This window comes from Sus scrofa, chromosome 15, assembly GCF_000003025.6.
Source record: "Sus scrofa isolate TJ Tabasco breed Duroc chromosome 15, Sscrofa11.1, whole genome shotgun sequence".
NCBI classification, from domain to species: domain Eukaryota; kingdom Metazoa; phylum Chordata; class Mammalia; order Artiodactyla; family Suidae; genus Sus; species Sus scrofa.
Genome location: NC_010457.5, coordinates 94623214 through 94636007, shown reverse-complemented (window position 1 = coordinate 94636007; position 12794 = coordinate 94623214). Strand labels below are relative to the sequence as shown.

Here is a 12794-nt window from a genome sequence, read left to right as displayed (position 1 = left end):
TAATCAGTTCACATTTCTCCCCACTGGGTCAAAGCAGACTGTTGTGCCTACACACACACACACACACACACACACACACACACACACACACACACACACACACACACTGCCCTTTTGAGATTTCTTTTCTCCTTTCTGGCTACCTCTGTTGCTCCTTAAACTCAGTTTGACCTAAATAGGATCTATGCTGGGTAAGGGCTCTGGTAGTCTAGCTATATCACAGCAAGTGTGGTCACTCCCTAACAAGGTCCTGTTAAATGCCACAAAGATCATTAAGTGCAAAAGTTCAAGTGCTTGGTCTACCACAGAACTGCAAGAGGAGGCAAGGACAAAAGGATCCACCAGTACTGGTACTCCCTACCACCTCAGGTAAGAGAGAACCCTGTAGAAGTGCTGTAAACATAGTCAGTGCAAACTAAAAGCACAACAGAGTCCTTCAAAAGTCTATAAATATAAAAATATAAGTATACCTATTGAAAAATTAGAAAGTTGAACTTTCTTTTACTTAAGGAGACATTATTTATTTGTTGATTCAATGATCCATAAACACCCTTTTGTCAAGCTAATTATGTACCAGGTATTAGACCAAAACCTAAGGGGACAAAAATGAACAAGATAATTCTGTCTTTCAGGAGCTCATAGCCTTTTGGGGGAGGGAGGGGTAGAGATGGGAGGACAAGTAAGGAAACAAAAGCAAATACTTGAGAATTGTAATAGTCTAATTTTAACACTAAGTCTTTGAGTCTAGTATCTTTTTTCAGTGGAAAAATGAGAAAGCTAAATTATAACTTAATTTTTGTTCTTTGTATTTCAAATGTGTGAGTGAATAGTGTTTCCACTTTGGAAAGGAAGGAAGGTAGAAATCACACTTAAAGTTGTTCTGAATTAATAGTACCTCTACAGGACAGTGGAATGCAAAAACTTTGTTAACTGGACATTATTATGATGCATTGCCATAATATGAATATTATCAAGACTGACCTGAAAACCATAAAAGAAATCCCTCAAGACCAGATTTCAGTCTATGCTCCAGAACTGACAAATGTGCAAATGTCCTCTAAACAACCTCAAGTTAGTAGTTGTTAATTATAAAAAAATAACATTTATATTTATGCTCTTGGCAATAATTATGTATCATACATTTTAAAATGACCATATTTGATGTCTCATTAAAAGCAAAGCTACAGGTATTAGGGAGAGGGGACTTCAAGTTAGAGGGAAAAAAATTAAACTAAAGTAGTATAAAAATTATTACTTTGGGGAGTTCCCATTGTGGCACAGCAGAAATGAATCCGACTAGGAACCGTGAGATTGTGGGTTCAATCCCTGGCCTCGCTCAGCAGGTTAAGGATCCGGCATTTCCTTGAGCTGTGGTGTAGGTCGTAGTCACGGCTCAGATCTGGCGTTGCTGAGGCCGAGGTGTAGGCTGGCAGCTACAGCTTTGATTAGACCCCCTAGCCTGGGAACCTCCATATGCTGCGGGTGTGGCCCTAAAAACATGAAAGACAACAACAACAACAACAAATTATTACTTTGGGGCATGATTCTCAAAGCGTGGTCTGGGGATCCCTGGTGTGAAGACCCTTTCAGAAAGACTGTGGGAAAAAAACTATTTTCACAACAATGCTAAGAGTTTTTTTTTTTTGCTACTCTCATTCTTTCTTCCAGATGCTCTGCGATATGTGATGACACATATGCTGTCAGCAAATAGAATATACGCTTGCATATGTCTGTATTCTAAAATATCTTGTTTTGGGAATTCCTGTTGTGTCTCAGTGGTAACAAACCCAAAACCCAACTGGTATGCATGAGGATGTGGGTTTGACCTCTGGCCCCACTCAGTGGGTTAAGGATTCAGCATTGCCGTGAGCTGTGGTGTAGGTTGCAGATGTGACTCAGATCCCGCATTGTTGTGGCTGTGGTGTAGGCCGGCATCTGCAGCTCCAATTTGACCTCTAGCCTAGGAACTTCCATATGCTGCATGAGCAGCCCTGAAAAAAAAAAAAAAAAAAAAAAAAAGGCAAAAAAACCCCTTGTTTTAATTTATACAAAATTAAATTTTGATAGATGTGACCCACACAAACAAAATCTTTTGAGGATCCTAAATAACTTCTTTTTTTTGTCTTTTTGTCTCTTTTCTAGGGTCGCTCCCGCGGCACATGGAGGTTCCCAGGCTGGGGGTCTAATCAGAGCTATAGCTGCCAGCCTACGCCAGAGCCACAGCAACGCGGGATCCGAGCTGCGTCTGCAACCTACACTACAGCTCACGACAACGCCGGATCCTTAACCCACTGAGCAAGGCCAGGGATCAAACCTGCAACCTCATGGTTCCTAGTCAGCTTCATTAACCACTGAACCATGATGGGAACTCCCTAAATAACTTTTCACAGCAAAAGAATCCTGAGGCCAAAAAATTTGAGAACTGCTGCTTTAGGAGTATGTCTCAAGCAAAAGAGCACATATCAAATTTCCTATTTCACGTGAAAAAACTAGACTATAGGTTTCATGAAGATAGTCACTGTTTCTGTTTGGCTCACTGTTTTCTCCTCAGAATCTAGCACAGTGCCAGGGACATAGTAGGCATTAGAATACTTCATAAAATAATATATGAATTAATACAGTTGACACTCAAACAGGACAGGGGTTAGGAGTACCAACTGTCCTCCAAGTTGAGAATCCGCATATAATTTTACAGTCATCCCTCTGTATCCAAGGTTCTGCATTGGAGGAGTCAAGTGACTGCAGATGGTATAGTACTGTAGTATATGCTTAGCAAAAAATGTGCAAATAAGAGGACCCATGCAGGTTAAACGTGCTGTTCACAGGTCCATTATACATACATACATACCTGCATTCCAAAACAAAGACTTTGTCAACTGACTCATTCAAGGTTACATAAAATGTCAGCAACAAACCCAGAACTAAATTTCAGAACTCCTGTCTTCTATTCCTATACTATTTTTCCCTGGCTTAAGGATCTCTTTGTTTTTGTTAATTTTTATTCTGTAATCTATTGAAAGTATGGATAATGAGATATTGCCAATGTGGGATGACTACCTTCTCAAACTGTTACGTGAGTTGAACACTATTTAGTTTTGTTTTTTTTTTTTTTTCTGGCCTTAAGCATAATCAGAACAGTGTAACACCAAAGAGGTGTCATTAGAAGAAATGGGCTCCCAGTAACATGGACGCATCTAGAGATTCTCATACTAAGTGAGGTAAGTCAGAAAAAGAAAGACAAATACCATATCGTATCATTTATATATGGAAACTAAAATATGACACAAATGAACCCATCCACAAAACAGGAAAAGACTCATGGGCAAGGAGAATAGACTTGTGGTTGCCGCTGGGGAGGGGATTTGGGGAAGCGTGGAGTGGGAGGCTGGGGTTAGCAGAGGCTATTACCCACGGAGGGGATAAACAGCAAGGTATAGCACAGAGAACTATACTCAATGTCCTATGCTAAACCAAAATGGAAAAGAATATTAAAAAACAATATATATGTAGAACTGAATCACCTTGCTGTACAGCAGAAATTAACAAACATTGTAAATCAAATATACTTCAATTTAAAAAGAGTGGAGTTTGAAAAGACAAAAAAACAAGAAAATGGCAAAAATGATTAGATAAAATATAATTTTCTGGGTTTTTCTCACAACAAGTTGAATTTTTCATGATTTATCCTTATTCTAATAGTCTAATCCTCCTTTCTTTGGCCACATCATTAAACTTCTGACAAGCCTTTATGTTAATGCACTTAGTAATTCCCAGACTGTAGAGTAAAACCATAAATGTTTTTCTGGGAAATACACTTTTTTTTTTGGCCACACCCATGGCATGTGGGAGTTCCTGGGCCAGGGATTGAATCCGCACTATAGCAGTGACCAGAGCCACTGCAGTTGTCAACACTGGCTATGCCACAAGAGAACTCCCTGGGAAATATGCTTTATATTTTCAAAGTTGTTTTGAAACACCCCCCTGGCATTTGTAAGAGAAGTGAGAGAAGTTCCTTGCTCCCTTCGGTTATAGAAATATAAGGCCCTCATCCACTATAAAGAACAGGGGGAAGGAAAAAGATAAGTCTTGTGAAAGAGCTGCACTGGCCACCTAAATTGACTCATGTGAGAAACTGCTTTCAAATACGGAACACCTAAGACAAAGCCAACAAGCTGGTGGACCACACCCTCCCAATTAACTAGAAGGGATTCTCTACTCACTCATTCTGATGACACAGTCCATTCTTCATGAATGCAGCCAAGGCTAGGCCCCCATCAGTCACACCACAGTGATGGTTCCTATGGCTGGTGAACCTTCCTTCTCTGGGGCTTTGGAAAGATTGCAGTCACTGACACTGGAGAAGGAATATAGGTTCTCAAAACTTCTTGAGTACCTATTAACTCATTCAATACTGACCTTGAGCACAGTTGATTAGACTCAGTTGATTCTCATTATTCATAGCAGTTGTGTTCTATCAAATCACTGCCAACACTGAATGAATGATGGATCACTGAGCCATTGCTCCTAGGGGAAGTACAAAGTTAGGTTCCTATCAGCCTCTGGTCACATTTTCACCAACCAATCAATATATAACCTTGTTTTATGTTCATTTCTGTTTTAAAATATTTATTTAATATATATTATTGATTTATTAACATTGTATTCATAGGCAAACACACTATAACTCAAGCCTGAATTATGCTTACATAATACACATATTTTTCCATTAAGGAAATTATTTTCCCTAAGTCATAGCACAACCTTCTTTTTTTTAAATTGTGGTAAAATATACATAAGACAGTTCAGTGTACAGTTCAGTGGCATTAAATACATTTATATTGTTGTGCAATCATGATCAATATCCATCTCCAGAACTTTTTGACCTTCCCAAATTGAAAATTTTGTATCTATTGAACAGTAGGTTTCCCCCATCCCACCCCACCTCTCCTCCAGCACCTGGTAACCACCATTCTCCTTTCCATCACAGCCTTCCTGTATGTAGGAGCACAGCACTATGCTTTGGGACCATTTTAAACAGCAGAATCATCCCCTAAAAAAACAAGTAAAAATGTGAAAAACATGGTACTATACAGATTGCAAAGAGGGCACTTGCTTAAATCTGAGAGCTGAAACAAGGCAGAGAATTGCCTTGTTTGACCTCAACTGGGACCCTGTGTCCTCAAGATTTTTGCTGTTTTGTACAGGCATTTGAATGACTATCAAAGTGCCATGAGTATTGATTCTGGAGTTAAAAATAAATTTCAGCAAGTAGACAAATTTGCATACAGGGAATCCATGAATAACGAGCATTAGCTGTACGGAAATGACAGCTTTGTTTCCTTTACTCCAGGTACTAAGAATAAAGAGCTGAAATGTGGCTTGTGATAGGGTTGTCTTGGAATATTTCACTTGCCTCAGAGGCCTAGAGAGCTAGCCTATGTGAACTGATAATTGGCAGCTACAACCTGAAGCAGTTCTAGTTCATGTGGAGGATAAACTTAAGCATTATCTCAAACCCCTCTGCATGAAACAAAGACCAAACATTCAAGTACTAGTTATCAATCACTTACTATGTGACAGGCACTATACTCAGCAATTTACATGCATTATTGAATTACATCCCCCAAAACTGAAGGTTAGAGAAGCTAAGTATCTCATCCATTATTACACTGTTAGAAGTGGCAAAGTTGAGATTTGAACTCAGGTCTATCTGACTCCAAAGCCTATTTCCCAACAGCTTTGCAATTCTATTCAAGTTTAAAAAAAAAAATATCTGATTTACTCAGAAGTGTATAGGAGCATATGTTATGATTATTATAATATTACAAAGATTTATATGTTGAAAAATAAATTTACCAAAAAAACCCTTTATAAGCCTGATCTAATATTGCTCCACAACAAAGAATTTCTGAAATCCTTCAGGGCATCTGGTTTGTGTCTGTTTTTCCTTAATCTTTAATGATGAGCAAGTCTAATGCATTATGTAAGGCCATTTTTCTCAAGAGATGTAGATACCTCCTAAGAATTTGATGAAAATGCATTAACTTTTCAGGCTACTGAGTTGCATTTTAGTGCACTGAGGCAGTAAATGAGTGTACAATGTGCAAAAGTAGTGACCTAAAAAATAAATATTTGATATGAACCACTGCATTCTCTTGGAAAAAAAAAAAAGTAATGGATTAACTCTCTTAGGAGTCCTTAGCTTCCCCAAAAGGAGTAGGAAGAATAAATCTCCTGTGGCCTGGAAACAGCTTCTGTTTCTCACTGGCTATGTTTGTTTAGCTCTTTAATAGTTCATTTGATTAGATCTTGTGGCTCCTAAAGCTAAGGTTGAGAGTTTGAGCTCTACAGAGGCCACTTAAATTTAGAGAACAAAAAGCTCTATTCTCTGCTCCCAGACCTTACCCCAAATCCCTGCCAGGTGTCTGCCCTCTGGTCAAATGAGAAACTGGCAAAGGGGTGCAAACCTAGCACAGAATTGGGAAACAGAAAAATGGGCACCCTTTATTATGGTGCTCCTTCTCTTTTATGTGTTTACAATACTTGGGCATAATTTACAGAGAATAGATACTACATTTTTTACTTTCACCACTGGAAATCTGAGGCAAACTGCATTATCAGTCATAAAATTCATTATCTTTCTATTCTAAGTTATTCTAAGCTTATTCTAAGCTCAGATAGCTGACATTATCCTCTTGGTAATAAACAATGAAAAAACACATCTTCTGAGCAATATTAATCTGCAACTTTAGGATAGGAGAAAATCAGTTGAAAACTGAGCACGATTTTCACGTGAATAAAAGATATTATTTAAAAATAATTCCATGTGTAATATAACAGAATAAGTATGATTTTCATTATGTACTAGAAATTTAGTCAGGAAAACAAGTTTCTCAAATTATAGCTGAATATATTTTACTAGTATCACAATCTTAAATTTTAATTCAGGTCTTCCTAATTTAAATCTGTATTTCTCTGATTACACAGGACTAAAAATAATTTAAAACAGCAAATAAAATTCTTTTTTCCTCAAATGTTTGTCTAAATAATGTAAAATCATTTTATTTTTTTGAGGAAAAAGACATTTCAACTTTTTAAGTATGAAGTGTAAAAGAATTACTTATTTAAATTACAATTTTAAAGTTTCACTAATAAAGATTAATAATATTTAAGTGCAGTTTATATTATTGTTAACATAGATTTTAATTTTTCAAATGTCACATATATCTTTCATTATTTGTAGATTTATTTCTTTTATGAAGTAGTCAAATGAATCAGCTCACCCTTGACTGTAACAAAATACTGTTTGGTGACTTGTGACAGACAGGGTTTTAACCTCTGACAGCGAGATTCATTGTGGAGCAAGAGCCAATCATAGATCCTGACGACACTTGTCTCATCAAGTGGAATATAAAAAGCCACTTGGAATACAGTATAAAAGATTCACTGGTGTGGCAAGTTGTCTCTCAGACAGTGCAGGCATTAAAATTTTGCTTGGCGTTACTCAAAAGCAAAAGTAAAAGGAAGAAATAAGAACAAGGAGAAAGATTGTATTGATTTTAAAATCATGCAAAAACTGCAAATCTATGTTTATATTTACCTGTTTATGCTGATTGTTGCTGGTCCCGTGGATCTGAATGAGAACAGCGAGCAAAAGGAAAATGTGGAAAAAGAGGGGCTGTGTAATGCATGTATGTGGAGACAAAACACTAAATCTTCAAGACTAGAAGCCATAAAAATTCAAATCCTCAGTAAACTTCGCCTGGAAACAGCTCCTAACATTAGCAAAGATGCTATAAGACAACTTTTGCCCAAAGCTCCTCCACTCCGGGAACTGATTGATCAGTACGATGTCCAGAGAGATGACAGCAGTGATGGCTCCTTGGAAGATGATGATTATCACGCTACGACGGAAACGATCATTACCATGCCTACAGAGTGTAAGTAGTCCTATTAGTGTATATCAACAATTCTGCTGACTGTTGTTCCAGTGTTTATGAGAAACAGATCTATTTTCAGGCTCTTTTAACAAGCTGTTGGCTTGTACGTAAGTAGGAGGGAAAAGAGTTTCTTTTTTCAAGATTTCATGAGAAATAAACTAATGAGACTGAAAGCTGCTGTATTATTGTTTTCCTTAGCTAAACAGCTGAAAATAAAAAATAAAATGCTTGCATAGCATTGTTATATAGTTTAATAAGACAAATATAACATGCTTATGCTTTCACAGCTTAATGCCACCAAGGCAAGGATTGGGAGTTTCTACAAGCAATGTGGAAAAAAAGGTTGGTTGTCTGAAATAGGCATTTGTAATAACAGGTTTTTTTCACTAATGATAAAGAAGGGAAGATGTAAATTTGCAGATATTGAGCCCCATTGGGGCATTTGCTGCACCCCTAGAATGACTTCTGTTATTCAGAACGATTTCTCACAGTGTTTCTATGTTCTTCACAAATTAAAATGTCTAATTTTGAAAGCTATTACACTGGAAAGTATAAAAAATATTTTTAAAAAATTTAATGTTTTGGTAAGAGCAATGATGAAGTAAACATAGCATAATGGTAATTATGAGCTAATTATCAGAAAATGCCAAGAAATAAACATTTTATCAAGTAGGTTATGGCTCACAAAGTCCTGCTTATACCTTGACCATGGTACTATTGTTGAGAGTACCCTGTCTGAATATTTCCAGGCAGGCACATGCTTAATAAGCTCTACAATATTATTTTCTTTTTCATAGGAGGGAGAAAGAACTATTACCTGTAGTATCCACATTGCTTATGAAGGACAATATATTTCATACCATTCCTATTACAATCAGTTCAAAAGTATACACAAGGAAAGGGAGACAGGCACCTTAACAGAGAAGGCATGACAAGAAAGATTTTTGTGCCATGTGTCTGTGATTTTGCTTTATACAGTGCTTTACCCACTTTAAACTAGACTCAAAACAGTTTCAAAATATTATTCTTCTTATTAAGTAATTAGGCTATAATGCAACAAATAATTTTTCTTGAAAACTATGCTATCAGATAATCCTAGAGTAGATTTGCCTTATTTATAAACAATCTTGGAAAACCAAAAGGAAAGCTGTTTCTAAATGCTTCTGCTTACAATGACAGCATGGCCTTAACAATGTTTTCTAAGTTTTGAGATAGCCTGAATGCAACATTTAAATTCTGGTGCTAAGTGCCTTCTAGTTTGGTTCCTTTAAAAAAGCTATCCCAGGCCAAAACATAACAGATGTACTATATTTTCTACTAATTCCCGAGGCTCAGTTAGTTGCTCAGTGTGTCTCGTCCCCAGGTAATTCAGGCCTGGGGGAAGGGTTCCTTCTTCCAGACTGATTGGTACAGCTGCTCAGTAAGTGTAACTACTCAGATTCCCAAAGAATTCTAAGTGGATGTTCCTCCACAGTGTCTCTTGTTCTCTCTAATCATCATCATTTTAAAATTTCATCCACTCTTCATTCCTTTACAGAATTTTCTTTAGTCTACAGTTTTCTAGAAAGGAAGTAGGTTTCTCATAAACAGCTGAAAAAACATATTGAAAAAAATCTGAAAAGCTATAGTAATTATTTCATTTGATATTTTTCTGAATTATGAATGAAATTCTACAGTTTTTCATTTTAAAAGACTAAATATGCATGCACTATTCCAATAGAAAAAAAGCTCACTGATTAATATGAAGGAGTTTGTTCATTTTTCATGAAACAATTTCAATAACTCTTTTCTTTTTTTACTCATTTTTAGCTGATCTTCTAATGCAAGTGGAAGGAAAACCCAAATGCTGCTTCTTTAAATTTAGCTCTAAAATACAATACAATAAAGTAGTAAAGGCCCAACTGTGGATATATCTGAGACCCGTCAAGACTCCTACAACAGTGTTTGTGCAAATCCTGAGACTCATCAAACCCATGAAAGACGGTACAAGGTATACTGGAATCCGATCTCTGAAACTTGACATGAACCCAGGCACTGGTATTTGGCAGAGCATTGATGTGAAGACAGTGTTGCAAAATTGGCTCAAACAACCTGAATCCAACTTAGGCATTGAAATCAAAGCTTTAGATGAGAATGGTCATGATCTTGCTGTAACCTTCCCAGGACCAGGAGAAGATGGGCTGGTAAGAGTTTACTGAAAATAACACTCTTAAAATCTTGTTATGTTTTTATTCATAATGTGAATGAGTAGTAGTGGAAAATAACTACCAGTTTCCTAAGCTAGACAAAAGTATCTTACCCCAATGGTAGCCCTGTACCCAATAAAAGTAGGTGTTCAGTTTCATATCCTATGAAATACCCTCTTGATACTTTTACTTTGCATGAGGATTTAGAAGAAAAAAGTTTTACTATAATCCTTAACTTAGGAAATTCTTTTGAATTGGAAATGAAACACAAATTGCTTTTCATTGATATGCCATATGATTATATGAATAAAACATGAAATCTTCATATTGGATTCTAGTATATACCCAAGTAAATATTTTTTCCCTAGAAGAGTGCCAAGTGTGTTAAAACCTTTTGGTTTAATAAAGCAGAAAAAAATAAACTCTAAAAATCATAATTAAAAATGAAATGCTTTTATTTATAGCAATTAACTACAACATGTTTAGACTTACATACTATTAAATATAATATATTTAAGATCCCCTCATGATAAATATGTTCATTATTTTGTAGGCTGTTGATGCACTAATATGTATGTAGATTACTTTGTGAATTGCCCTTAATAAAATTTAAAACTTTAGGCTAGTAAACCTGTAACACTCAACTTAGTTCTGAACTATCTCACTATTCTTTTGCAAGAATTTACTTAGGTAATGCCAACTAATTTATTCCAAGGCCAAAAAGATGACAATGTCTTATATATTATAAAAACTAATAAAAACCATTTTAAAACCTAGTATAAATTTAAAGGTACTTGCTCTTCTGGTTCATCTCTTCTTTTGTTTACTTCTGCTTTCAAAAACTTATTTATTGTGACCATATTCTTTACTTCCATTTATTGTTATAATTTATAAGATACTATACTTGCAAGCAATAAATGTTATCTTTTTAGCTTTTAAATGGTCTCATTTGAAAAGAATATATAATTAGTAAGTCATAGCTACTTTAAATAAAAACTTATTCTTTAAGAGATTAAACACTTCTCCAAGTGATCTGTTTTTCTTTAATTAAAACGTTATTAACTCCCAAAATGATGTTATTGTTTTTTTATAATCTTAAATACCAATAATTACCAGGTCTATTTTGATTTTGATACAGGATAAAAACTACTATTAATTACTTAAGAATGTGTTCTTTTTTATATGTACCATTTTCATGATCAAAGTTGGTGATATGACTGAGGTTTTGATTATTATTAAACAGATAGTTAATATGATATATTCCTCATTTTTCCAAATGAAAGGAAAAATGTCTTATATGGAGGAAAAGATTGGGGCAGGGGGATTAGTAAATTATTACTTAAATATCTGAATAGGAGGATTTTTCAATGAAAGGATAAAGGAAGAATGATTGTATCATCTGAATCTTTCCCTCCCTTTCCTGGAGTTTGTCCTTTCAACCCAGTATACCTACCACTCCCTTCATCACCTACTTTCCCATTACAGTCCCTATGTGTTGGGTGGTAACTATTTTGTTTTGGTGTTAATATCCAAGTTTCCCTTAATAACACCTAGTGAATGGAGGAAGGATGAGCATACCTACCCATCAGACATATTTAGCCACCATATTTAATCAACAAGCATGAAGAAAGGAAGCTAGCCTCTCCCCTTCCTTTCCTCCTGCCTCTCTCTCTCTTCTCTGTCCTCGCTCCCTTTCTTCCCATCAATATTTTCAGAGCACCTCTTATGCGCCAGGCATTGGGATACTCAAACTGGAGGAAACAAGAAAAAAAAAAAAAAAAGGCGAAGACCTCAGGGAAATTTATATTGCTGCTATATTTTTTTGAGCCTAGTGTAAATTAAAATTCCTTAATGCTGTGCCTTTTAAAAACACAAATAAGCAAAATAGTTTATTTCTTCAACAGTTAAATCCTTAGGGTAGGAAAGTGATTCAGGATCTATTGCTACTATTAACTCTTCTTTCATTTTCACACAGAATCCCTTTTTAGAAGTCAAGGTAACAGACACACCAAAAAGATCCAGGAGAGATTTTGGACTCGACTGTGATGAGCACTCAACAGAATCTCGATGCTGTCGTTACCCTCTAACTGTGGATTTTGAAGCTTTTGGATGGGACTGGATTATTGCACCCAAAAGATATAAGGCCAATTACTGCTCTGGAGAGTGTGAATTTGTATTTTTACAAAAATACCCTCACACTCATCTTGTGCACCAAGCAAACCCCAGAGGTTCAGCAGGCCCCTGCTGTACTCCCACAAAGATGTCTCCAATCAATATGCTATATTTTAATGGCAAAGAACAAATAATATATGGGAAAATTCCAGCCATGGTAGTAGATCGCTGTGGGTGCTCATGAGATTTATATTTGGTTCATTACTTCCTAAAACATGGAAGGTTTTTCCCCTCAATAATTTTGAAACTGTGAAATTATGTACCACAGGCTACATGCCTGGAGTATGCTACAGTCACTTAAGCACAAGCGACAGTATATGAACTAAAAGAGAGAATATATGCAATGGTTGGCATTTAACCATCAAAACAAATCATACAATAAAAAGTTTTTATGATTTCCAGAGTTTTTGAACGAGGAGATCAAATTCCATTTATGTTCATATATATTACAACATATGCAGGTAAATGAAAGCAATTCTCCTTGTGTTCTGGTGAA

The 12794-nt window shown here is 36.0% G+C and overlaps 2 protein-coding genes across 2 annotated transcripts in view; one reads left to right on the top strand and one right to left on the bottom strand.

The window, feature by feature from the left end:
- Nucleotides 1-7725, bottom strand: part of C15H2orf88 (chromosome 15 C2orf88 homolog) — a 165832-nt gene extending 158107 nt beyond the window's left edge. Inside the window, exons 1-4 of the mRNA XM_021076261.1 lie at nt 7601-7725; nt 4957-5050; nt 4417-4524; nt 4221-4328 (exon numbers count right to left, since the gene is read on the bottom strand). The gene's annotated coding sequence lies outside the window, so the exon portion shown is untranslated. The remainder of the gene's footprint in view (nt 1-4220; nt 4329-4416; nt 4525-4956; nt 5051-7600) is intronic.
- MSTN (myostatin) lies at nt 7568-12482 on the top strand. The gene is given in 3 exon segments (NM_214435.2): nt 7568-7940; nt 9750-10123; nt 12102-12482. Coding segments are annotated over 3 exon segments (1128 nt in total).